This window comes from Larus michahellis, chromosome Z, assembly GCF_964199755.1.
Source record: "Larus michahellis chromosome Z, bLarMic1.1, whole genome shotgun sequence".
Lineage (NCBI taxonomy): Eukaryota > Metazoa > Chordata > Aves > Charadriiformes > Laridae > Larus > Larus michahellis.
The window spans coordinates 29,964,665-29,992,630 of record NC_133930.1 but is presented as its reverse complement, the minus strand read 5'-3'; the positions used below and the strand labels follow the sequence as shown (position 1 = coordinate 29,992,630).

The 27,966-nt window shown below is 39.3% G+C and overlaps 1 protein-coding gene across 2 annotated transcripts in view; it reads left to right on the top strand.

Moving 5' to 3' along the window:
- The window catches only part of PUM3 (pumilio RNA binding family member 3), a 29,114-nt gene extending 11,830 nt beyond the window's left edge, over window positions 1-17,284 (top strand). For both annotated transcript variants that reach the window (XM_074569623.1, XM_074569624.1), the window contains exons 12-19: window positions 810-863; window positions 2,443-2,523; window positions 7,955-8,097; window positions 8,873-9,095; window positions 10,156-10,243; window positions 12,195-12,285; window positions 16,508-16,689; window positions 16,793-17,284. In XM_074569623.1, coding sequence (XP_074425724.1) covers window positions 810-863; window positions 2,443-2,523; window positions 7,955-8,097; window positions 8,873-9,095; window positions 10,156-10,243; window positions 12,195-12,285; window positions 16,508-16,637 — 810 coding nt within the window. In that variant the 3' untranslated portion in view covers window positions 16,638-16,689; window positions 16,793-17,284. The remainder of the gene's footprint in view (window positions 1-809; window positions 864-2,442; window positions 2,524-7,954; window positions 8,098-8,872; window positions 9,096-10,155; window positions 10,244-12,194; window positions 12,286-16,507; window positions 16,690-16,792) is intronic.
- Window positions 17,285-27,966: the final 10,682 nt, after the last annotated feature.

The window sequence follows — 27,966 nt, the reverse complement described above, 5'->3', positions numbered from 1 at the left end:
CTTATGAAAATAGTCAGCTTGTTACAAAAGACTGCAGAAAAAAATAAGAAGTTGCTGGGATCTGGCGCTAGTAATGTATCTAAAGAAGACTGAGCAGTGATTGCAAGAGCCAAAAGTACAGGCACTGAGGAAACTTTCTGCCAGAAAATCTTGGTAGTAAAGGGGTTTTGCAACAGGCTAGAGTTGTTGCTACTTTGAACTTTCAGGTCCTGTTGAATGTTTCTTTTCAAATTAATAGTTCAAGTACGTTCCTCTTCTCTAAGTAAGGAAGAAGATATTGGTGAACATATGTGGTGGTCTGCTTGTTCTTTTGTTCTGTTTACTAATAGTTGATGTGGTCTCTATCAGTGGTCTCCAATCTCTTGATCACGCAACCCTGAGCATGCTTCCCCAATATGTATATTTATATATAAATTGTGCACATGTTCTACTGTACATTCCTCTCTGTAAGTAATGAAAAAGCTATAGGTGGCATATGTGGTGGTCTGGTTTTTGGTGGGTGGTTTGTTGTTGGTTTTGTTTTTTTTTTTTTCCCCAAGTTTCCCATTTTGGCATCTCCGATTCATGTGCTGGACTTGTAAACATATCACAGAACCTCCCTGGGATTGAGTCTTTCGCAGTTCAGGTTTAAGTCATCACGCTGTTTCCAGGTGTTGACTAATAGTACAAATGTAAGACACTGGCACACAAATATTAGGCTTTAGTAAGCAAATTGAAGGTTATCTTTTTGAAGGCATAAATAACAATTTAGTTATTTGGAATCACTGGCGTTATAGGCTCATTTGGGTTTCTTGTTTCCTTTTGGGTAGGACAGAAAAGTCATTGTGAAAACTATGAAGACATATATTGAAAAAATAGCAACGGTGAGTGTTCATTAACCATTTATATCATAGTCTCTGAAACACAAGTAGTTTGATAGAGGCTAATTTGAATGTGCTCTGGTACTGGGAACAACTGAGATCTTAATAAAACTAGGTTTAAAATAGTGGTGATGTACTAGATAGTATGAAATATATTGAACTTTGTGGAATATTTAGAGACATATTGAGATGCTTCATTGGGGGTACCACATGAAGTACTGTCCTTCTTTAATGTAGTTGAATTAATTAAAAGTCCTAAATTTTTTTCTTCTTTTTTTTTTTCTTTTGAGACCAACATTATATTGCATCTCCATATGGCTTGTTGGTTAATTTTCCTTGGTTGGGAGTAAAATAACATGTATACAGAAGAGGAACAAAAATTAAGATGTTGGGGTTATCATTAGAACGGCCATTTGAATGTGCATGTTTCTTTTAAGATGCTCGATAAATTTTTTTTTTAGTCGGGAAGCTTCAAAATGAATTAACGCTGAAGTGACATACAGTGGAAAAAGCCTGTATTTAATTTTTTTCTGAGTAACATGTATGTTTGGAGACTGCAGCACTGGTAGAGTAACAGTTGCAGCCAGATTACATAGTGCTGGGCAAAACTGCAACTGTGAAGAAAAGCCTTTTAAACTTCTTCCCTTCCTGGTTGCTGTATTGCTCGGTTTACTAATAGTTGATGAGGTCTTAATCAGTGGTCTTCAAGCTTTTTTGATCACACAACCCTGAGTATGCACTTCCAATATATGTATATTTATGTGCATATTCTACTGTGCTAGTATACATTATAAAACAGACAGAAATGGAAATTTTAAAGGGATGAGATAAAGATAACATATTTTTATATGTTTATTAATGGTACAAAAAAATGGTTTCTTCCTGCACCACAGTGGATTGTCTTGTGCATCCCACTTTGGATGTCACTGGTCTAAGTGGTGTTTTTCTCCATAGTTTTCTAGTAACAGAATAAATGAGTTGTTAGATTTTTATAAGACATGTATTATATAGAAATATGAGACAGTGGGTAAATAATAGCTAAAACAACACTGGAGCACTGAAGGTCTGGCTTCACTTTGACGTAGAGTCTCACTGACCTACAAGTGAATTGGGTTGTGCGCTTTTGAGCATGCTAGAGGCTTGCTTTCCAGCAATGCAGTAGAGACTATATGGCTCATCTCAAAAAATAATAGTATGTGATTTATTTCAGTTTTAAGCAAGTCCACCATAGAAATAAAGTCTACATGTAATGTTCCTGCAAGGCAAATCCTATGATTTCAAATGATAATTAAACAGTAGTAGATTAGGTTAATAGCTTGGATGTGATAAAGCATTATATCTGTTTACAACAGGAGATCAATTTAATCTACCTTGGTTTTAATAACATACTTCTCTTAACAAACCTTGCTTTCAGAGGAATCCTACGTTCTGGGCTTCTCTCATTCTATAACAATAGACAGAATTTGCTTGTGGTTTATGTCGTGTCATGTTTGAGACAAACTCTCAGAAATGTTGATTCTAAGTCAATTAGTACATTCATAGAACTTGACTGCATGTGGTTTCTCATGTCTCATCTTTGCAGGGTGAATTTTCTCATCTGGTCTTGCTGGCAGCATTTGATTGCATCGATGACACAAAACTTATGAAACAGTTAATTATATCTGTAAGTAACTGATTTTTTCCTAAAATAATATACTATCGTCAGTGTGTTTGTCAGTGTAGAGGAGGATGAGAGTAGGAATCCATCCACTTTTTTCAAACAATTTAATTCCTTTCCACCTTTTCTGTTTCATCACATTTGTGTATCATGATTATTTTTTTCTTTTCATAGAAGACCTCTACACTTCCGTATGTTATTTTAATTCATTTTTAAGCTAGATTCAGTGCTTGCTGCAAATTACCCTTTCTTTTGTACATGTTCATTCTGGCTAAAGGACGACTGGAATCTGTTTAATGTCAAGGTCTTTGGCCTAGAAGTTTGAGCTCTGCTAGTATTTCAAGAGATTAAATTAGTGGAAAACTTTAGAATGAGGATGTCACCTTATCCCTTTTGCAAGCAAACCTAAAATGTCAAGAATATCCATGCCTAGAATGTCCTTATTGTGCAAATTCATTATTGTAAAAGAGATTGTTTAGCACGTTTAGCTCTTTTATTTCGCAGAAGTAGCATCTCGGAAAGTGATACTTCAGGATAAACTTCAGTAAACGTTCAGGAACATGGCAACAGTCCTGAATGTAGTATACCATGACTTCAAACAAGAAAAGTACTTAGAGACATCCAAGTTTTGGTTGGATGATGAAACCATTAATTCACTTTAACTCTCAAAACTTGACATTTAGTATATTGATAATTAAATGATAACTATTATTCTGGATAAAATCCATGTAATATTCTTACCTTGCTTCCAGAATGGATATAGATAGATGTCTGAAGCATGAGAGCACTCTAGCAGTTTTGCTTCACCTACATGGAATTGCAGAATGAACAATAAGGATAATATGATTTAGTCTGCATCTGCTTCCATTTGGAATGTGCTGTTTCCCCAGCTTTCTTGCAAAAATTGTTTAATAGGGTTTCATAAAGTGTTTATACTTAAGATTATGTTTACATGCAAATTTTATCATTTCTAAGATGTTTTAGTCTGTAAATTACCATGAAGTTACCTTTTCACACTGATAAAAAAAAGACTTCATAGTGCACAATTAATTTTCTTGCAAGCAGGATAATTAATGATGTATAGGTTGTAATGTGCTTATACTGGTACTCATGCTACAGCTTTTTGGGACTGATGGGTTGAGAGGCAATGGCAGGGAGGTAAAGGTGAGGCAAATACCCTGCATGTGGAGGAGTAATATGAGGAGAAAGTGGTTATGATGATTATTGCGTTAAAAAATATGAGCAGTTCTTCCATTTAAGCAACTTTGCATAGCGGGGAATTGGGTTTTCATGCCCTCGCATGGAGATTTGGCTCTAAGTCTGTTTCTCTCAGGGTGTGGAGAGATAAAAGCATCCCAGTGTGATGATGGCTTTTCTTTCTTGGGTGTAGCAGCCGTAATCACAGCTGGGTTTTGTTTCCACAGTCTACTCTGCAAGCTAACAACTTCTGGGCAAGTTCCAAGCAAATAAACCCTGACAGATCAGAGCTGTCTTGGTACAAGATCATTGAGGCATTCCTGTATTATGTTACAAGCACTCTGCTTTCTTGTGGGTTTATTAGTTCAGATACTGAACTGATTAGTTCACATAGGCTTTAGCTGAGCTTCCAAGGTGTCATTTAATTCCTGAATTGGCTGTGTTTTTCCATCATGTGAGATCAAAGATAATGGAGTGTTTACTGTTTGGTCATCCTGTCACATCAATTTGGACAGAAGAGTATAAGGAGGAGTGCCCTTCACATACAGAGTCAGCCCATCTGGGTTTATATGAGATCAGGAACATGGAAAGGATGTCAGGGGTGGGGAAAAAAAAGCATGTAGGATCAAAACCAGCTCTTCAGATGATGAAGCATACTCTGTAAAAGAATCCAACCTTTTAAATTATCCTAAAGAGAGTTAGACTTCTAAAACACGTCATACCGATTATCATTCTGTCCATAGTAAAATTTAGCTTAAGGAATGTAAGGAAAATAATAAGCATTTGGGAGAGGAGAAAAAGCAGTGTCTCTCTCTTTTCTTTTCTTTTTTTTTTTTTTTTTCTTCTTAGTATTATAAAACTGATCACTTACGTGGATTGGCAGAATGGCTGGTAGGTAAGGGAAGGTTTTAAGCTCCTTAAATCCTCTGGGGAAAGTCTTTCCTTCTCATCATATGTTAGCTCCATGGAGTCTTAATCCAGGACCAAATAATATGTATGGTGCTTTATGCCTTCATATGTGATATGAACTATACATTGTGAGCGTGGTGTGTCAGGATTTGGGCAAATTTTAGCAGGAAATCCCTCTGTTTCATGAGGACTCCAAGCAGGCAGTGTTAGGGAGACGTTGCCAACAAGAGACAGCATGCCTGTGGTGTTCAGAGTTTCTCCTACTAGGAGAAAGATGAAAGTGCCAGCTTTCAGTGCTGACACTGAAAGCGACCAAATTCTGTAATTGGTCTAAATCAGTGAGAGAAGTACACTTTTGGAGGATTTAAAAAAAAAAAGTGTTTGTTATCTTTTATACAAAATAGCCGTGTTATAGGTTGGTTTCAAAGTGCAGATTTTTGTTTTTATTTGTACTAAACAAAATACTTTCTTTACCTATTTTAAGTTTTGAAATATTTCAGCAGCTTTGTCATCCATTTAATTGATAAATGAACTTCACGTACATCTGAATCTGAATGTACATGCTGAGAAGACAGAATGTGGTCTTAGGTTTTGGTTTTTTCTCAGAAAAGATTTTTATTTTTTTTCCCATGCCCAGAGTGTGAAGGTTGCAGTAGTAGGTTTTTGTTCATAGTTACAGTGCTACGTTAAACTGATGTTCCTCTCAGTTTACAAAAACTCATTTTCACCTAGGTTTAGGCGATGTTTTGGAAATAAGAATGTTATCGTAACATTTCCTGCCAGCTTCCAACCACCTTTCTCTATTTCTCTTACCCTCAAAGACAACCAACCAAGCTTCATCTTAAGAAAGGGTGACATTGGTTTAAATTGTTCTATTTATCTTTTTATAGATCTTACTGGAAGGACTTTCATGGTGGAAAAAAAGGTTTTTAAGGACTATGGCCTGCGAAATGTGCTGAAAGTGCCCAAAGCTCTGTATAGCCCTTCTTTGCTTTGATAGTCATAAATTTTATATGTATATTAAAAGTTGTCAAGAATGGATTATCATACTGGTCAAGGGTACCCGGATGGTATTCAGGGTTTTCTAGTGGTACTTGGAACTTGCCTAGAAGGCGTGTTGCTGTAGGAAAGGGCATTTGTTGAGAAGCTGACAAAAATTTTGAGTACAAACAAACAGATGGGCTAATATAGGTGCTTCCATCTGAAGATAGCAGCGTGCTTCTATAAGCAAGAAAACTCCCCTCGATATGAATGTGTTTCTTCCTCCGCCATGTTAGTGCACAAGTGTATGAAGCGTCCACTGTGTAGTTTACAAAGTGGTTACTCCTAGCCAACAACTCATAGAATCATAGAATTGCTGAGGTTGGAAGGGACCTTTAAGATCATCAAGTCCAACCTTTACCCTACCCTGACAAGAGCCACTTCTAAACCATGTCCCTAAGTGCCCCATCTACCCTTTTTTTAAACACCTCCAGGGGTGGCGAATCCACCACCTCCCTGGGCAGCCTATTCCAATGTTTAATAACCCTTTCAGTGAAAAAATGTTTCCTAATATCCAATCTAAACCTCCCCTGACATAACTTGAACCCATTTCCTCTCGTCCTATCACTTGTCACCAGGGAGAAGAGGTCAGCCCCCATCTCTCTACAACCTCCTTTCAGGTAGTTGTAGAGGGTGATAAGGTCTCCCCTCAGCCTCCTCTTCTCCAGGCTAAACAACCCCAGCTCCCTCAGTCGTTCTTCATAAGGTTTGTCCTCCAGACCCCTCACCAGCTTTGTAGCCCTTCTCTGGACACGCTCCAACACCTCAATGTCCCTCTTGTATCGAGGGGCCCAAAACTGAACGCAGTACTCGAGGTGGGGCCTCACCAGTGCCGAGTACAGGGGGATGATCACTCCCTAGTCCGGCTCACCACACTATTCCTGATAACAGGCTAGGATGCTGTTGGCCTTCTTGGCCACCTGGGCACACTGCTGGCTCGTATTCAGCCGGCTGTCAACCAACACCCCCAGGTCCTTTTCTGCCGGGCTGCTTTCGAGCCGCTCTGCCCCAATCCTGTAGCGCCGCATGGGGTTGTTGTGACCCAAGTGCAGGACCTGGCACTTGGCCTTGTTGAACCTCCTACCATTGGTCTCAGCCCATTGGTCCAGCCTGTCCAGATCCCTCTGCAGAGCCAACCTACCCTCAAGCAGATCAACACGCCCGCCCAGTTTAGTGTCATCTGCGAACTTACTGAGGGTGCATTCGATCCCTTCATCCAGATCATTGATAAAGATATTAAAGAGAACCGGCCCCAGCACCGAGCCCTGGGGGACCCCACTTGTGACCGGACACCAACTGGATTTAACTCCCTTTACCACCACTCTCTGGGCACGGCCATCCAGCCAGTTTTTTACCCAGCGAAGAGTACACCTGTCCAGGCCATGAGCAGCCAGTTTCTCCAGGAGAATGCTGTGGGAAACAGTGTCAAAAGCTTTGCAAAAATCCAAGTAGATAACATCCACAGCTTTTCCCTCATCCACTAAGTGGGTCACCTTATCGTAGAAGGATATTAGGTTTGATAGGCATGACCTGCCCTTCACAAACCCATGCTGACTGGGCCTGATCACCCTGTTCTCCTGCATGTGCCGTGTAATGGCACTGAGGAGGATCTGTTCCATGACCTTCCCAGGCACCGAGGTCAGACTGACTGGCCCTCTGGGGCCTCAGGGGAATGCCCAGTGTTTTTGATTAAAGCTCAAATAAACCCCAATATAATACTGCCAGCAAAAGTCAGCTTTATTCCATTATGGAAACTTCATTTTTCTTGGTGAATGTTCTGTGATCAGTTTAAGTTTGACTTTTCCTTCCACAGACTGTTGTTGCTGCTCAGGTACTTATGTGCACTCCCTTGAAAGTCAGCATGGTATCAGTGATTTCTGTTAGTTGATGTGGCAGGTGAACCTTTGTCTGTGTGGTCTGCTAAGATTATGACTTTTACTGAGATTATATTTTTACAGTGTGTGACATACCAGAATATGTATTGTATTTTTTACTTGAATGTATCAGTGAAAACAAATCCTGTCCTTTTGTAGTATTTTCTAATCGGTGACATTGATACGTCTGATGAACACATTTTAAGCCTTAATATTTTTTTATTTCTCTCACTTATCCCAACTTTCATTCTGATTACAGGGTTTTTTTAATTTAATTTCACAAGCAGATACAAATCTTATTAATAGTATGTAGTTTTCCTTTCCTAAGCTTTGCATTTGAAAGGTAATCAGTAATTACTGATGTCTCAAAACTATTATTTCATTAATATTTTATTGCTGTTCGTTTACTTTTACAGGAAATAAATGCTTCTTTGCCCAATATAATAAACAACAAATATGGAAAGAAGGTCTTGTTGTACTTGCTAAGTCCAAGAGACCCTGCACATTTTGTTCCAGAAATCATCACACTTCTGCAGCAGGGAGATGGAAATGCCTATAGGTAACTCAGATACGAAGGTTAAGTTGTTTTCCCCTAAGTTCACACAACTTTTCTGTCATGATCCATTTAATTTCATCTTTTCTTCATAATATAACTAAGTAATGTAAATACATATATATAAAATACATGAGTATTATTAGGTATGTTAGTCTTTAATCCTTAATTTTGCATTTTTGGTTTAATGATTGTATATGATGATTGATGACCAGCAATGTATTAGTGATCAGCAGTTTATCCCTTTTGTAAAGGGCAAAAATTGTGATGTGTTCTTTGTTTAAAGAACTCATACATCAAATTTGGCGTAGCAAAAAATTTTTAATATACGTTATTGGTGTTTTGAGTTGCATAAAAGTATATCTCAAAATCTAGCAATAAAAATGGAAATTGCTAATTTAAATTCAGTCTGTGGTATTGACATTAATGCTTATCAGCTTTTGAAGAAGAACAATTTTAGATCATTAGTGAACTGTTTAAGAAATATATCTCTAGTTGAGATAACAATGCATAGAAAATTAGAGGTTAAATTATCATTAACAAAAATCTGAGGTTTACTGGCAGTCAGCTTTAAACACTATACATTTTCTCACTCCACGTGTTCTTAAAAGGTGTGTGCAACGTGTATTTAATTGTATGTGAAAGAGGGAAGGATAATGCTTTATTTTGATCTTCCAGTAGTTTATACCTGTCTCACATAGCGTATATGTTTTGACTTTCATGTTGCTTGATGTGCATACAGAGCAAGTCCTCTGTAGTAATGTGCTGTCTCTTTCTTCAGTAAGAAGAATACTGAACTCCGCCGCCGTGAACTCCTGGAAGCCATTTCCTCACCTTTGCTAGAATATTTGCAAGAACACACCCAAGAAGTAGTGGTAGACAAAGCTACCTTTGTCTTGGTTGCTGACATCTTAAGAACAGCTCTTGGTGACGTCCAGCCTGCACTAGATGCAATTGCTAATTTAGCAGCAGAAGAGCTGGTTCCAGGTGGCCGTGATGGGCAGGTAACGTAAGAGAGGACAAGGTGCTGAGATCTTGCCAAGTGTTTGCTTGTTTTGTATCACCAAATTGAAATCTGCTCAGTTTTTCCTTTACGTAAGGTGCTAATGTACTGACCTGATAGCACTCGTACATTAGACGTGGTCTCTGGTTCCTGACATTTTCCTTTTATAGTTTATTATTGTTGCATCTGGAGTGATGAAGGCTTGAGCCAGCATTTAATTTGAGTTGTAGAGCAAGGTACTTCATGATCTTGAATCTTCAGAACCTCTTTAAACACTTTGTTGGAAGGTAGCTGACAATCATGTTACGCAGACTCTCTTTTAATGTTATTGCTATGCACTCAAGCAGTTATTGAATTTTTATAGTTCATTTGACTGTTTATACTGAGAATGATAGGGTCTCTTAGCTTTCAGGTATGCATATCTCCATGCAGGGAAGGATCTTGGATAATAGCTGTTTGTCTTTACAGTAATAGCTGTTTGTCTTTACATTATGATCTTCTCTTCAAAGTGTGCCTCTCCCCTGTTTTGTTAAGATCAGTCAGATGTGTCTGTAGACGAGAAAACGCAAAATGCTGTGTACACTATATTTAAGATAAATGCCCTCCAGGTTTTCGTAGTTGTGCTGAATTTGGTCTGTCTTTCTCCTTCTTTAAGGTGGGCATTTTACAGCATTTTATGAGAACTACTCATGTTTTCAGTCTGTAGTGAAAGTCTGTGACAATGTGGAAAGTCTGGAAGTTCTTGTAGAGGCAGCTAGACCGAGAGATTCTGCTTAGTAAGCATGAAGTCCTTGGGGAAGGGTGGATGAAACATTGATTGATATGTTTTATATTACTGAAAGGGGAAGGTGGTAAAAAAATAAACTGGTCAGTTAAATAAGTATTTAGACACTAGCATGAAACTTGTTGATATTTGCATAGGTGATGGATGACTAAATGGATCAGTGTGATATGGGCGGAGTGGATAAATCAAGCAGGAATATTTATGGACAGACATGTAACTGCATTTTGAAACATCATCATTAAATAATTTGTGTTTGGTTTGGTTTTTCCCCTTACAGCTTCACATTGCAGAGCATCCAGCAGGCCATCTAGTTTTGAAATGGTTAATAGAGCAAGATGAAAAAATGAGAGAGAGTGGAAAAGAAGGTATGTTGGAAATTCAGCTTTATTTGATCAAATTATGACTTAAGAGTAATCAGTTATCTGACCTAAAATAAGATTGATGCATTTATTTCTTTGAATATACTAACATACGGAAAATTTAACATCTCTAAGATTGTTGTTTCTGTCTTTTTGCTGTTGAGAGCTGTTGTATGAACAGAATCCCAAAGATAATTTTGCTTTTTCTGCAAAACAAGTACTGGTCTGGTTTTTATCTCAGGGGTTTACTCTATACTTTGGACAGGGTTCATTTCTGTGCTTAAAATGTCTTGATAGCTTTGCTAAATTACACAGCAATTTAAAGGTTAATAATAGAAAACGTAAAGTCTTTCTAACAGAAAGACTTGTTTCATTAGTGCTGTAAACTGTAATCTTTACTGTGTTCATTAGTGCTGCTGGGTTAATGCTTTATAACTCTTATTACAATAATTCATGCACAAAAATAGGACATCGTTGCTATTTTATATCCCAGAAGGCAGATATTGGGCACAGATGTTCTCATCTTAATATAGCTTTTCAACTTATTTTATTACATAACCGTAAAGTCTTGTTGTGTGAATCGCCATATCCTAATAGAGATTACTTTTTCTCATACAAAAACCTCAAAAAATGAAAGGAGCTGGGTGGGGGTGGCATAGTATAATCTGGAAGGAACTGCTCTGTGTGTAGGGGGCTTTTTTCTTTTGTAGAAATAATCAGACCTTGTTAAAGTGTGTTCTTTTTTTTTCTTTTTTTCTTTTCTTCTTCTTAGTACATTCAGATATCCATTGTTTCCTTTAAAAATAGGAGTTAGTTTGCCTTTGTTAAATGTTTCTGAAAGGAGGCTGTTTTGCTACCTCTCAAGTGGATGATTAAAAATGTGCAAAGGAGAAGTTTTATATGAGTGTCTTTCAGAGACTAGCTTGAGATGATGATAGGTATCTGCATTTACTTCTGCTAACATTGGGCAGTTCCCATTTTGAACATAAGCTCTTCCCTTTGGTTTCTTTGTTTTCCGCCAAAGAGTGCGCCATTCAGAATTGCTGCTCTGAATTTATGGAATTGTGATTTAAAAACAGCCAAATTGTTATCATATAGGGAGCAAGCTGAATAAAGACTGACGTGTTCTTCAGATGGAATTCTGATTTAAAGTGACAGTGAAAAACAGCTTCAGCGTTTGATTGGATGTTGGAGTTTGTTGGGGTTGGGTGGGTTTTTTGGGGTTGCTTCCTGATAAGTTTGCATAGCATACAAGTTGTAAATGCAGTTTTGCCTGTAGTTTAGTTCCTCAAATTCAGCTGGGGACTAAAGGTCGGCCTAGGTTCTTTCTTTTGCATATGCCATTAGTGTAATGAATCTGCGAACCACCCTAAGCTTTCAAGGTTAATGAAGAAATAGAGTGTGCAGTATCAGAACAGCTGAAATAAATAAGGTTCCTAGTGGTTTTGATGCACCAATAAAGGATTAGCTCTGAAGTTTTAAGTAACTTCATCTGTGCGAATTCTGTTTCTTCAGTTGTAGTCAGATGCTTAAAGGATAGCATTTTTCAGCAGAATTGTGTATGTATTAGTATGTTGCATATAATTATAATCTTGTGTTGGTTCTTAACAAGTTCTTTCTTTGAAATGGACATCTTCTTTAAGACATGAATAGCTTTTGACACCCTTTTAAAAAAATAAACAGCAAGTTTGTCTGTTTTATACTAGTAAGCTGCCACACAGTTCTGCTATTGTCTAATTTTAAGCAATGCTTGGAAGTAGTCAAAGATCTATAAAGGTATTCATTGCATTGAACAGTCAGTTACTTTGTGAGAGCAAAAGTTTGAGAATGTTTGGTGTCTAAAAACAATTAGATTAAATCACAACTGCAGAAGACTTCTAACAGGCTTCTTTATATAAAGATGCTGTCTAATTTTTGTCTTCTTTTCTTCTCCCTACCCCTTTCCCACATTTTACAGTTTGCTTTGGAAGAACATTGTTGGAACGTGTTGGTATTGAGAATATGAAGACCTGGGCAGAAGTAAATCGAGGTGCCATTATTCTTTGTTGGTACGTAAGGCACATAGCTATTTCTGATTGGGTTCCAGTGTTAATTTATTGAACAGCTAAGAGAACATCAGTTGAAATTTCTACTAGTAAAATGCCATTTTTTTTATCAATATGTACTGTCTTTCATGCCACTGGTAAGTCTGTGATGGAACAGGGTACTAGAAGAATTCAAACCAGAGTTTCCATATGTTGTTTCTTGAGCTCACGGTATTGCAATACTGAGAAGTAACTCAATGTTGGAAAATCTTAAGATTAAAAATCAAATTTATTTTTAAAATTGTGACTACCATGTCGTGTTTTACAAGCACAAAATTCTCAAAAGAGCTCTCCACAAATAGCTACATTAAAATAATTAACTCTGAAATATTTGTGACTGGTGGTGGCATACAAGAATCCAGATTTATTTTTTTTTTGGTAACTTACTGCTTTCTGTTGATGCTGTAATTAGGGAGCCCTAAGTATGTCTCAAACTGAAGTAGAAAAGTGTTTGCAATAGGCTATATAAAAGAATAGACTATGAAAAGGCTTATGAGGAGCTGACTGGCTCACAACTTCGAAGCGGTGAACTGTGCAACTAGTGAGATAATAAAAGACCCCACGGGTAAAATTAACATTTAGTTTTTTTCAGATGTGAACAGCTGTGTTAATCATTGCTGTTTTCGCTTTGCGACTACCTGTCAGTGTCAGGTAGAAACCCAAGGTTTTGTCTTCAGCCCCAAGTGTGTGGTCTGTGTTCTGGAACTGCTGGCTTAGCATTGCACTGCTGGCTCCTCATAAAGACTTGCATTGAGCCAAAATCAGCAAACGATTCAAACGGACAACATGACTTTGAAAAATAAAAACTTCTCCCTTTTTTCCGCCCTGCTTCTCCCTGTCCTAAAGTTACTCCTTGCAGATTGCTTTCCATCTCTGCTCTTTTTGACTTCAGAGTGAGGCTACTTTGACATGCAGGTGAATCAAAAGCTGTTTTCACTAGTAGGACTTCTGATCGGAGGTTAAGTCTAACTTTGTTTAGTCATTATCATTCAGAGCACTAGTGAGAAGAATTGGTAGTAGAAGAAAAGTTGCAATCCATTACAAAAACCTGTTTATGCAACATCATAATAGTCATATGGATCTGGCTGTTAAAATTGTTCAGCTGCTAAAATGATAACACTTTTTCTTTGCCTCTCATGACAGGCCTTTAGAATTCAATAAATATATCTAATGCCTTTAAGTTAGCTGATCCTGTGCACAGATGTTCAGTAGAGATTTGTTACAAAGGCTTGTTCATTGACAGCGTATTAATGCTTGGGCTTTTTTCCCCCTGACTCAAAGTTGAGATTCATTTAACGTGTGGTGTTGCTGGTTTACGTACTAAGCTATTTTGATTGCCCAAATAAAGTTGCAAAGTAAATTAGTGGAATGTTTTCCATGCATAACACTTTAATAATGGTTTGGCTGTCACTGTGACACAGTCTCTGAATAGGTTTTGAAGACTTACAGGAAAAAACAGGAAATTAGTAATTGCTTGTTAGCAAAAATGAGCACAGGAGCGTTGTGTTTTATGGAAAAGTCTGTGAAGAATCAGTCTTTCGCTTTCTCTGCTGTTACTGGTGGCATTACAGGGTGGGGCTTTGATAAGTGTGCGTTGTTACCAAGGAAGGGGGCTTGTCTCCCAGATTGTCCATTGAACATTTTTCACGAACACTGAAACTCACCTAATGGGAAAGAGAGATAACAGTATGGGGGACGAGAGTGTGTGTGTTTGTGTTTGACTGAATTCTGTTTTTAGGTTTGGTTGTTTGTTTTTTTAAAAATTTTAATTAAATCTGAATCCTTTGTAGTTTGAACTGCTTTTGATGGCTCTTTAGGCATGACACCCTTTTCTTTAGGCAACTGAGAACACACGGAACATAACCAGCTGCTTTTGTTCCATTTCATGTGACACCTGCTTACCTCACTAACATATAGTAATTAATCTCATCTTTGTTTAACTGCATGCATTCAAGTCAAAAGGTTACCTAAATCATACAGCAATGATGAATCTAATTTAGTCTGGTATAGATGATAATTGCAATATGTTTTTACATAAAATAGTTTAAAAAAAATATTCAGATACTTCTTTTGTCTTAAAGGAGCTCAGATCCCTCAGACAGAGGTAATTTTCAGACAACTCCAGTTCTCCCTGAAGATATGATTGATTTTTGTTTTGTTTGTGGCTCTAGGAAGCCATCTGTCACTTATGTGCAGATCTGAAACTCAGAATTACCCAGTCAGTCCACTTGAAGATTTTTGGCTTTCTAGTAATTTAAGGTTATTTGCCAGTTATGAGCAGTTCATTGCGTGTGCTTGATTTCTTAGTTACCTGCTGTCCTCTGGACCCTCTGCTTTCTTGCCCTACTTGCTTTTAATCTGATTTTTATAAAAAGTCCGGGGCCTCGGTCTGACCTAGTACAAGTGGGAAGATTCCTAAGGTAATGGGAGGGCTCTTTGCAGACATTACAATACAGCTTAGTGTAAATAAAGCGTTGTAAGTACTTGAACGTCATGCATGCTGTTCTATTTACGTTTCTACATCTGACTCCTCCACAGTATTCTTTTTAAATTATCAATGATGTGTTACATCAGAGTAGAAAATGGGTAAAAATATACTTCACCAAATGACCTTCTGATTTCCATATGTCATTTCTGTAACCTGTAAAAGTTATGTTTTATATCCGCAAAATACCTAGGTGCCTGCTTACCAGATCTTAGAAGAACTTCCAGAGCAATAATTAAAAAAACCCAGTCCCAAACCTAAGTTGGTCGTTTGGCTGTATTATCAGACGTTCTGTATTAAAAGTACAGTGTCTTGAAATATCTGTGGATACCAAGAATCTGAAAGCAGTTTCACATGTATAGCTGTTGGCAGATGAAATTCACTTAGAGAAATAAATAAAATGCGTTCCAGAGTGGCTTGCTACTTTGTATGCTCTTTTGTCCCTGGTGGTGAAATGTGTGAATCTCTACATGTTAAACACCAATGTGTTCAACACATCCATTGTCAGTACTCTTGACTTTCCTGCTGTTTTCAGCGGTACATAACTCTCAGAAAAGCTGAAAAAGTATCATTCCTCACCTTTGTTAATTCAGTTTTAAAGAAGGCCTCTTGATTAAATAGTGCTGTCACAGCTAAAAGTGTAACAAAGTTGCTGCTAGAAATAAGTTAGTCATAGTCATAGAAATCTAGGAAAAAAGTAGCTGAAAATAGTGTTGTTGTCAGATGGACATCCCATGCTTTACTGCCTATAGGTTTGCCATCCTGCACAGCGTTTGGAGTCCTAAGGAGACAAAATTTAAATCTCACCTTAAGTTACACTAATCCCTTTTCTGCCTTACTCAGTTCAGGTTGCTATGTCTAATCCTTGTTTAAAAAGTAGGCAAGAAACAGCCTTTAGGTAGCTGTAAATTTGGGAGCCTTTTGGAAGAATCCTAGACTTATAGTATCATGCAGCCCGCTTGGTACCAAGTACATGGGTGTTATAGTTTGCTTCCAGTCTTAGTTTATTTGTATGCCAGTGCAACCTATAATTCTGTTCTGGATTGCACACATTGACTGTTGAAGACATTAAGTTTTTTTGGCAGTCTTCACTCATCATTTTGAAGTAGGAAATTAGGTGTGCCATTACCTCTACTGCTTTTATGTTATAATCCAAGAACATTTTACTACTACCTGAAGGAAGGGGAGAAGGACAATCACTGCCTGGGTTGATCTGGACAGTGCAGAAGCTTTTTCTTTCCTAACAGCGTTTTACAGCTTACGATGAATTTCCGTGTTGCTGGGGAAGGAAAGGTATCTGGGAAAGCTGTCTTATTTTCCAAAAGTATTACCTAAAAAATAACAGAACTGGTAAGGCTCTGTAGTCCTGTGCTAAACAAAGCACAGAAGTACAATAGTGAAAGTACTTGACGTGTCTTAGATGTACTTCACTGCATCCAGTTTTAGGACCCCTATTACAAGAAAGGTATCAGTAACTGGAGCGCGTTTAATGGAGGGTGACCAACATAGTCATGGGCTGGATCCTGTGACCTGGGAGGACATGCTGTGGGATCGGGGCCAGTTCAGCTGGGAGAAGGGATGGCTTTGGGGGCACTCAGCAGCATCCGTGGCACCGGAGTGGGTGGAGGAGACCTGGGCTTCTTTTCCTATGACCTACTTGCTGACTTCTGACATCCTTGTTTTTTTTCCCGTTTCTTGTAGCCTTCTCCGGAGTGCTGATCAAAAAGTAGCAAATACAGTCAAAAAAGGACTGAAAAAGCTTGTCCCAAAGTTGAAGCAGAATAAAAATGTAAAAGGAGTAGAAGCATTACTGGAGAAATTGACTTCCTAGTGTAAATGAAGCTAAAAAGAGAATTTACATCAATGCAGCCAACTGAGAGTTGGTAAGATTTTACACCGTCGTTGTTTTAAGAAGCAGTGTATGCATTTGTAAATTAAATAATTTCTAAAACAACTTTTCTGTTGTACTTATTCTGTTCTGTGCAGTAAATGGTTGTTCTCGGAAACTGAAATATCAAGAAGATTTAAGAGCTATTGGAAGCTTCTGAACGTGTAATCAAGAAGTTAAATCTTTCCTGATAACTTGCACAAAAATGATTTACGTCGTGTTAAAATTTGTATGTATGTTGTCATAGTTACCATAGAAACAGAAGCATCTGTTCTGGAGCTATTCTTATATATTGGGCAAATACACTTGTTCTTAATCCCCTTCCCTCCTGGTTTCCTCAAAAAAACAAAGCAGAAAAACAACTCAAGTCCTGTTCTTACCCTGTGAAGGAGTGATGGAGGCTCTCATCCTTCAGGAACTAACAAGAATAGAATGAAAATAATGTCTAAATTTTTTATCTTTTTTTTTCTGAAGAAGGTCCTGAAGGAGAGACAGCTCTTTCAATGGGCCACAGTTTGGTTTTGTTTTTCTTAAGTCTTCTGAAAAGTATAGACTTTGAGCCCTAATAAACCAGAAGAATTGGATCTGGAGTTGGTTTTTTTTTTTTTTGGTGGCTTCATTTTAATAGGGGAGGAATGAATTTATTTCTGCATGGTATCAAATAAGTGTCCTATTGATTTGTACTGTACCCTATTTTGATCTAGAAAAATCAAGCCAACATTTTATGTTCTAAGCAAAGAAAAAAAACAACAGCTAAAACTTTCCTGGTGGGGCTCACCCAGGTGGTGTTCAATGCCATGCTGATAGACTGATCCAAGCAGAAGATCAAATTAATTAGATCTCGAATGGTAGGAGTTACTCTTTTAGTGTTGCTTAGCCTAATAGGAGGTGGCTCTAGTTTTAATAGCAGATAGTTAGCCATTATTTCTCCTAAGATGCAGCTTCCTCAACATGAAATACAATGCAACTAATAGGAAGTTGCCAGCGATTACGTAAACGGGTTTAAGTTTCTGCATTTTACGTACTTCAAATCAATCTCCTAAATTACCGACTTTATTGTCAGAGGTCATCATGATCCACAACTACTCCAAAGTCCATCGGGAACCGCAGTGTTCAGCACCCATGAAAATGAGATTACCCAGGTTGAGACTGAGACTTGCATGCGTAGCATGAGGTAAAATACTCTGGTTCTCCAGAGGGCATCTGTATGTATACAGCTGCTAGAACTGTTCGCAGAATTACAGAATGATTCGGGTTGGAAGGGACCTTAAAGATCATCTAGATCCAAGCCCCCTGTCCTGGGCAGGGACACCTCCCACTAGACCAGGCTGCTCAAAGCCCCATCCAGCCTGGCCTTGAACACTTCCAGGGAAGGGGCATCCACAGCTTCCCTGGGCAACCTGTGCCCCTGCCTCACTACCCTTACAGTGAAGAATTTTTTCCTGATATCCAATCTAAATCTACCCTCCTTCAGTTTGAAGCCATTACCCCTCATCCTATCACTACACTCCCTGATAAAAGAGTCCCTCCGCATCTCTCCTGTAGGCCCCCTTTAGGTACTGGGAGGCTGCTATGAGGTCTCCTTGGAGCCTTCTCTTCTCCAGGCTGAACAAACCCAAATCTCTCAGCCTGTCCTCATAGCAGAGGTGCTCCCACCCTCTGAGCATCTTTGTGGCCTTCCACTGGACCTGCTCCAACAGGTCCGTGTCCTTGTGGTGAGGACTTCAGAGCTGGACGCAGTACTCCAAGTGGGGTCTCACCAGAGCAAAGTAGAGGGGCAGAATCACCTCCCTAGATCTACTGGCCACTGCATTTTCAGTACGTTTCAGTACATTGTGTAAGTATAAATAATTTATCCAAAGTAATGAAATATCTTGTTTCATCTTAATAAGTAATCTCTTGCTTCTCACTGGTCCTGTTGGGGGGGAATATTTTTAGTATAAAAAAAAAGAAAAGATAGCTGAATAGGCAAATTTAAAAAAAAAAATCATAAACCCAATTGTAATTCATAATTTACTTCAGTTAATTTAGGCAGTACGTGAATGTTCTAGTTGGGAGAAGTGTTTCTAACATTCTTTGTTTCTGTTTGTTGATTTACTGATATTTTGCTGACTGCGCTTCCCTCTAATTCCACCTAGGCTTGTGAGGAGTAGTAAATACTTAAAGGTTAATCCCAATTAGACCTGACTGGCATTGGCATTAAGTGTTCATGCTTGTAAACACATCCTCTCTGTTACTGAAGGTTGCAGCTGATTAGTTTCTGTAACAGGATTTTCTTTTGTGACAATAAAACAGATCATTTTAATTAGCAACAGATAATGAATTTAAACTGTAATGAACTGTTTCTAAAGAATTCTCAGTTACTGCCAAAACCCCCAACCTAAACAAAATATGCAACAGATTTGTGACTGAATAATTAGTGGTAGAGTAAAACAGTGGGGGAAAAAAAAATCTGATACAGGCCTTCTCAATTTTCAGGTTATTGAGGGGAATAAACGAATGCTTAGAATCTGGCACAGACATACTTCCAATCAAGAAAATTAAAGGGGGCAGTGAAAGTAAGTCATAGCTAAAGATAGATATTAATAAACTGAATAGCAAAAATCTATGGAAGAATGTCTGCTTATTTGCATTTTTGAGACTGTCTGTATTATTTATTTTAAATTATGTGTAGTAATTTGGAGTGACTGACTATATTCCTTACCACCATTTGTGAAACGCCGCTCTTGATTTAGTAGACATCAGTTAAGGTTATGCTAAAAAGGCCACTATTTTTCTACCAGGGATAGAATATAAATTTTACTGCCAAGGTATGTCTTTAAGGTCAGTTGAAACCAAATTCTGAAATAGCCCAATAGAAGGAGAGGAAAAGGAGGTTATGGGGGGTACTAAAGACTGTTACAGTGGCTCCAGGTACCTCACAGAGTGGACTCATTTTTCCAACTGAAGAGGCTGGTTGGATGCAGTGCCATTGCCGCCCCGGTCTGCTGTGGGTGTCTCTGTGACTGTGAAGGCTGAGAGAGAAATTGTTTGAAAGACTCTGAAGCAAAAGTATTTTTTTTTTTTTTCAGCATGTCCTTTTGTTTGAAATGTACTTGGCAAGGACTTCTGCCTACTGTAGATATCCAAACTGCTCAAATTATTGCCAGCACCTTAATATAGCTAGCAGTATGGTTTTTTTCATTGCCAAGAAGACAGTGGAAGTGCCTGTGCAGCAAGCGACTGTGTCTGTGCCGCTCACTCAGAACAGAAGCTGTTTCAGGAATTCTGAGGCACTGGTTTTAAAGCCGTTGTCCAGAGGTGAAGTGACTGTCCCCTTTGCCATCCAGAGGCAACACCTCTCTCACTTTACATAGCAGAAGTTGGAGGGTGAACAGCCAGTGTTTAATCATTCTGAATGACAGGACAGTCTAGGATAGAAAAGTTGGTGATGATTATTTTATTTTTGGTTCTTAGATGGTAGAGGATCCATTACCTTGCTAATGGTGTATATTAGTGTCTAATAGTGTATTTCCCAATTCCCATTCCCTAATAGCGTATTTCCCAATTCCCATTCCCTAATAGCGTATACCCTGCATTGGAAATGGGGGTGTACAGATGGATACTATTGCAACTTAAGACCTCTTGGTTTAAGGTACAAAAGGACTGGCTTTCCCTTTTGCTGCTGACAGCAGAAGCTACCAAGAACAAGCAGTGTTTTGCTTTTCCACTGACTCTCCACTAACTTACCTTTTCTTCAAAAGCAGAAAATGTACACAGTGACTCTGAGTCTGTTTCTAAGCACAGAACCGAGGACAAAGTGGGGTGAGCAGAAAATTCAAAATGATTGAAGTAGCTGGAAAAAAAGAGGGGATGGTTTGGTTCAATAATACATATTGCAGGCAGACTGTGTCCCATAAGTTGTGAGATTTTCTTTCTTACTCCTGTCCATCTCTTGTCCAGATGGGTTGTAGACTTATCAGAATGGACACACGGCCATATCCATGTATGCACACCACTTTGTACTTAAGGGTTTCTACATAAATATTCTCACTGTTCCTGTGGTATGTCTAAAAAAACTAAAAATGTTAAAAGTAGGGGGTGTGTTGTTTTTTACATCTTTAAAAAGTGTTCACTGCATTCATCAGGACACCTTTCCTTCTGACTTCTTGGAAGAATTTTGTAGTGTCCATTAGAAAGTTTGCATTATCAAGTTCAAATTGCTGTCAAAACCCATACCTTTTGCCTGACTAGTGCACAGCATTCCTCACAGCTTTGTGAAAAAGCAAAAGTTCATTTACTCTAACCGTATTAGTCTTCCCGCATTTTTCTCCTGTTTTCTGCTTGGGGTTTAAAGCTCTTGTATCGAGCTGCTCCCTTACATGCTTCATTCTGTAAGTGGCACTTTCTTTCACTGTTAACAATTTTTTGTTGTTGCTTAAAGCTGCTTATTTTGTTTTCTGTGTCTTGCTTTGAGACCCTGGACTCCTAGGATAGGTAACCTTTTTCATGGTCTGTTAACGGTAGATACATTGTGCTAACCATCTAGTAAAGAGAAACAGCCATTACCGGGAAGGATTGCTATTTAAGAAATAGGAATCTGTCGCACTGTGTTTCTCACCTCTGATCTCTGTAACTGCAAATTTCAGCAGTGCAAGCTTTCCTTGACATGATTTTTTCTTTTAAGTGTATGCAAAGGCTCTAACCCACTTTGCTGTAACATCCAAAGTAGCAAGTATCATTTACGAGCTGTACTAGAGGGCGGGACTGAGGGAAGGAAAAGCCACTGGTGACTGGAAAGCTGGAAAATGTGCCAGGTAAACTCAGTTATCAGCAGTAATTCTTTACATCTGTCTGATTTAACATTATGTATCTTTGTGATTTTCTCTTGCAATAGTCATGTATTTAAAGGTTTTTTTGGGGGCCATACTAGTTGAAGTGTGTTTAGTCATCTTGTCATCTGCTGTCATGGAAGGTGGTTTTAATTGTTGTGTCTTTATGCTCTTCCAATTAGAAGGTGTCTTACAAGTACACTCAGGCTTTACAAAGCATAAAAGTCTTACAGATTTTCTAATTTGCCCTGTCTTCCCCGCAGCTGCTTCTGCCTGTCGTTTCTGTAGCTTGTTAGTCTGTACTAACTAACTGGAGTGTGTCTACGCGGATTACATCTTTTATTAGAGTAGTGGGACAGTCTCAAAAAGCACATGGGAGGGAGCTGGTAGGAGCTCTGGGTGGATATGAACAGGTGCTAGAAGTATTGAGCTAAGAAGTCATCAGAAGGTTTTTCTGTTTGTAAAATAGATGCAAACAAGATACTTGCGGGGCCAAAAAAAAAAAAAAAAAAACCACCAAAACGGGGCTTTTTGTTTTAAAGATGTACTGATTTATAGGCACTCCTGATAAAACATGTTTGGTGGGAAAAAGTAATAAGGGAATATGAGAATTGGTTCAATGTGTTGCATTGGCTAAAGTTTCTGCTCCCAGTGAGTGGGGAGTGAGAGGAAGATCGGGTGTCACAACACCTGCTATTGAGTCATCCTCACAGTGTGGGGATAGCACCAGTTTTCATGGTGGTCAAAATAATCCTTATGGTTGAAATGCATTCACAGGTTGTTGTGCAAATTGGTGCCACCAGTTTTTCCACTTCAGCATTTTTTTTCTGTTTTTTTTTTTTTTCTCTGTCTGAAGAGATAAAATATTTAGAAGCTGTTTCAAATTCCAAGTCTTTTGACAGTGGTCGGTGAAAAGAACAGGCAGTACCAAAGACATATTTGAGATACGTCTGAATGATTTCTCTTCAAAAGAATTAACAACAGTTGAACTTGCAATTTTATGTGTCAAATTTCCAGGTATTTTTATTAGCCAAGGCCTGGGCACGAGAGAGCTATGGGGTCTGCCTTCCAGAATCAATGCTGCCCACCAGCCTCCCTGCAGCTCCGGTGATCTCCCTTTAAAATGTCCTCATCAATGACAGATGCCAAACACATGTTGTATTTCCTGTTTTACACAGCATCATGCCCAAGTTGGAGGACCTTTGCTTTCACAGATGGTGACTCAGCTTCGCACCTCATTAGTTTGCTGCTTGGTTGTTACAAAGTGCACCTTGGAACCAGCCCTTGAGGTGACGAGGGTTACTGACAGTGCAAATGGAATAAGCACCCTAACAGCGCATCTCGCATCGCCTGTTGTCTTCTGCTTTCAGGTGCACTTCGAGTGTCTGCTGCTGTTTGTGCTTGGTCCTTTAATCTTGGTATGGTGCACTAAGGTGGAAAATTCATGCTTGTGTGCTCTGCTCTCAGGCAGTGTGATGCTGCTCAGACTGCAGTCGCTGCAGTGTGTACGCCTTGCTTCCTAACAAGGAACTGGCATTGTGTCACGTTGCCTGGGAAGCTGTTGTTTTTAACTGGTTTCCCATCTAAGTGGGGTGGTTTTTTTGAAACAAAACAAGATAAGCAATGTAAGTTTCATTAAAGCAAGCTTACTTTTATATTATTTTTTTAACGATAGTAGAAATATCATCATAGAGACTGAAGCCCAAAGCATTTTACCTTTGCAAAGGGAAAGTGTGGTGTAAGCTTTGGACTGACCACTGTTTTACTCAGGATGCTGCCTGAACATGAACAGAAACCATACTTGTACATGAAAGTTTGTTTTCAGACAGGTATGCGAAGTGCCTTAGGATAACGCACTAACGTAGTGAATCTGCATTGGTAATGTTGAGCAGTATCACAGAGAGTGGACCGCATTCGTTCAGAAGGTTAATTTTGTGGTAGGATTTGAATAAAGAGCGGAGGTGGCAGTCTGTGCAGAGAGAAACAGGGAGAAGGCAGGCATACAAGGAAGTGGTCTCCCATGCCATACCAATAAACTAAAGCTGCAAGCAAGCAGGTATTTGCAGACCTCTGAAGGGGAAGGCATTGGGGGAAAAGAGCTTTTTTGCAGCAGGAAAGGTGCCTTTGAAAAGCAACACCAGAGCAAATTGCACTGAGAGGATGCAACTGTAATAGTGGTGTTAGAGCTGTGCAAGGGTAGTGGAGGCATGTGGAAAGAGGTAAAGCAGGAGCAGTGTGCTTTAAACCTTGTGTGTCTTTCTCTCTCCTCCAGCCCAGCAGTTGATCTAATAAATGTGATTGCGAATCCAGCAGCTTGCCCGCTGCAAGATGAGTCAGTGGTGTTTTTCCTTCTGCCTCTGAGCAGAAGATGCTGCATCCCTCGCCTTACGGCGTTTCTGGCATTTGTCAGGCTATTCATTAAGCTGATTCAGTTCACGAACCAGTTGGAGATTTGTGTGTGGCGGTGTTGAATTAATTTCTATTAGTGAGCTGATAGGATTCACTGAACAAAGGGGAACCTGCTTGAACACTGGAGCACGAGCTAAGCAGCAGTGTTGCATGGTAAGGCACCGCAAAGTCCTTAGCCAGGAGCAGACCTTCCTTTTGCAGGGGATCAACGTTTTGGGTTGGCTGACCTGCGTCACCAAACTTGAATTTCAAATTTCTGTATAAAATCGCACCGTTCTCTCTTCAGTGCATGGAGATTTAGAGGAACATTCTTTGTACTGCATTGGAAAAATACTCCCAGAAAATGGGCATTATTTTAAGCCTACCATACCTCAAAGTGGAACGACAATTGGTTGAGGCCTGTGTCTTGATTGCTCGTGTTAAATCCTGTCAATAAAAGCCTGGACAATACTTCCTATTAATCTAAAACAATTAATTCAACCTACAGTTAAGGTAACTTTATGTTGAACTTTCATGTTCCGTGACTAATTTTCTGGTGTTAAAGAGGATATTTTTCTTTGCTTAAACTGTTCCAGAAATATGCAGACTGAGTATTAAACATATCCTGACATCATCCAGGTTGCCTAGAATCCCTTCTCTTTTTTTGTACTGGCTTTTGGGGAACACTTTAGGCATTTGAGCTGTCTTTTAGAAACAAAAGGAATGGGGAAATTCATCTCCAGTCTAACTAACGAGATTAGAGTGACGATTCATCTACTCCATAGGGATGATAATACAGAATTTTGCAGTACAGATTAAATTGTACGCTATTGTAAATGCTCTTGCTGACAGGACTCCAGGCTTTTGGCACGCTGTACCTGAAGAAGGTGCAGCAGAGCCGGCGAACGTAGCAGGCCAGGCGGCAGGCGCTAGGTATTTTTAAGGAAAAGGGGAATCTGGCAGCCTGTAACCTCTGGGCGGCAGCAGTGAACAATTTTCCATGCACGGGACTGTACTTTCCCCAAGGAGTCCCAGCTACCTTCCCCTTTCTTACGGGGCGTTGCGGCCCCGATCACACCGGGACGAGCTATCACAACCAGTGTGTGATTTCCTGAATTCTCCCAAATTTCTGGAACTTGTTGGTTTTGGTTGGGTTTTGTTTGTTTGTTTGTTTCTTTGTTTGCTTTTTTTTTTGTTTTGTTTTGGGTGTGGATTTTTTTCCTCCCTATTTGTTTACTCTAATTAAATGTTTGTCTGTTAAGGTGTTTGGAAGCCAGACCAGCCTGATCCTCAAGACTTGGTTGGAGCAGGCTTGAGGAGTACGGAGTCTCTTTGGTGTCAGCGCGGATGCGGCTTATGCCAGGGCTTGATCGCAAAGACCCCAGCCTTTCTGTTACGGGTGGGCTGTTGTGCTTATCTGCAGCCCATGCCTTCACCTCCGTATGTAGTTTTTGTTAAGAAAAAGGAAAAAAAAAAAAAAAAAAAGAAGTGTAAGTGTCCTACGGAGCAAGGCTGTTCTTATGTGGGTGTTGAAAGGTTCCTGTGCAGAGGGACACTTTCAGTGGCAGTGCTAGCCGGTCTTAGCCATGTAGAGCTACATTAGCTCTGGAGCCAAGGCAGGTTCTGCCTTCTCTTTGCCAGCTGGTAGTAGAAGTGCTTTTCAGGCCATTTCCTCTCCCAGAACGGGCAAAAGAAATTGTGTTGCATGAGGACATGGTGGCCTGAAGAACATTTATTAGTGGTAGCAAAGGACTGGCTTTTAAGTATGGTACTTGTTTATCTGGATGTTAGTAGGAGGGAAATGCTTCTGCCTGTAAATGGAGGGAATCTGCTTCAGAAGTCAGAATGACAGTACGGAGTCATTTTATAGAGTAGAATTAGACTCTCACAAGTTTTATTGAAAAACCTGTATAATCTCTATCTCAGGAGCTACCTGTAGAATGCTTTAATTTTTCTAAGCGTATTTCCATTAAATTACCTAAGTACATAAAAAGCTAGTACCTCTGGCCTTTCCCTTCTTCAATCCAAGATAAAGAGGTGGATTACAGTCAAACGCCATGTAGTTTCTCTACTACTGAATAAAGAAGTTAATAAAGGTTTTGTAAATAGCAGATAAGCATGAATCAAATATTTTTACGTAACAAAACCAGAACGTTCTAAACAGTTGAAGCTATTTTTTAAGCAAGGAGACAATTATCCTTCCTAGGCTTATTGCTAATCATTATTTTTCTCCAAAAACTTTTAAGTATACCTAGTTTATAATCTTTAAAATTATACATATTTAAAGACTGAATATTACTATTTGCCTTAGAAGCCTGGGAATAACACCAGATGCCTATTAATCTGTGGCTTACTGTAGCTACCCCTTTAAATGCTATCTTTCTGAATGAGAAAAGCAAACAGCTGCTGAATTGCGTTGAAAAAGTGATGTTCTTCTAAGACAAGGATTTGTGGAACAGCACATTCTAATTGGAATTCTTTCCACTGTCTCATGCAGGGACAGACTCTAGATTTCTACCAGCCCCACCCCTATTTATTTAGTTTTCTTTTTTCTCTTTTCTCTTTTTTTCTTTTTTCTTTCTTTTTTTTTGTTCTTCTATTTTTCAATAGTTCCTAGGCCTAAAATGAGTGAAAGAAACAACACTTAGTTGTCCTAAAATGAAGCTAGGCCATCCAGCAAAACTGTTTCTTTGTCTACCAGAGACAACGTGTTTGCTAGATAGAACATATTTTACTTCTCCCTCTGGGCCTCATTAATATCTGCAATTAGTTAAAATAGAAGACTTCAGCATGGCCACATTCAGAGACGTTTCTAATTTCTCAGTGGTTTGAGAATCCTCCACCCTGTTTCCCCAAAACCTTAGCTATGCCAAATTAGCATCTTATAAGCCAAGCCTGTCTACTTTAGCATTAATAGTATTGCCCATCTTTGTTGTGATTAAGCATATTTTCCCTTGATGTGGTTATTTTGAAATCTTTCCATTGTCGAAGCCCTGTGGCAGTCAAGCAAGCAAGGCAATCACTGCTCTCCTGCATTATTTTTGGATGTCATCGTGTGTACCGTTTGCCTGTTTCATTTGAGTAATCTAGGAACAGTGACGATGCCACTAGAAGTCCTAGTAGATGTGGCAGAATACATTAGCTGAGAATCCTTCTCAGAAGGAACATTGTGTCAACAAGAAAAAATAGCAAAAGCGCTGCATCCTATTTCAAAAGCAGCTGATACAGGTTTGCACAGCCTTCTGCAGGCTGTCAGAAGTGTGTTCTGTGGAAATAGGAACTCCTCCCTTCCTCTCAGCTGGTTGGAAGTCCTCTTTGTATGGTATGAGCCTTAGGCACGTTCTCTCAGCGGGAGAGGACTTTGTGGGAGGACCTTGCTTATAGCTATCCGCAGAAAATGCTGGTACTGACAGAGCTTTGGACATCTGGGGCAATGTCTGGCTGGTATACTCGTACCTCAACTTTAGGCATACTCTTTCCTATTGAGTTGCACAGTCCTATTGACTGAGTCCTATTGACTTACGCTTGCCACCCCTAAAATAAGACTAGTCAAGCCACAAGGCAAAAAGCTGCATAAAGTAATCCTGAGAAGAAAATGAGCATCCCAGCCCTCAAACACTTAACTTCTAATTTGCTGGAAAATGCATCTCTCTGCTAAGAACCCATTCACCCACTGCATGCCGCAAGGCAGGTGAGCCGGGTATTACAAAACAGAAAACCAGCAACTTTGTGTAGTATTCCACTTAATATTTCATGTGGCAGTTGCCAGCAGTCTGTCCTCCAGACTGCACACTTCTACCACGTACCTTGTGTCAGCTCTAGCATTAGCCAGAGCTCTCTAAATTGAGCTAGGTCACAAATCAATCAAGAATCTAACCCTGCGCTCCCAAACTGTCATATTTATGTGTTGAGTCAGCACACAGAGGATTCAGAAAGGTACCAAAGCTTCCATCAGCGAGATGGTGGGACTTGGATGGTGGACGGATGAGGGGGCAAAGTGCACTGAGAAAGAAGAGTGAGGCAGCTGCTAGGAAAGCTGAGCTGCCCAAGGTGTGATGGCCTTGTTCAGAGCA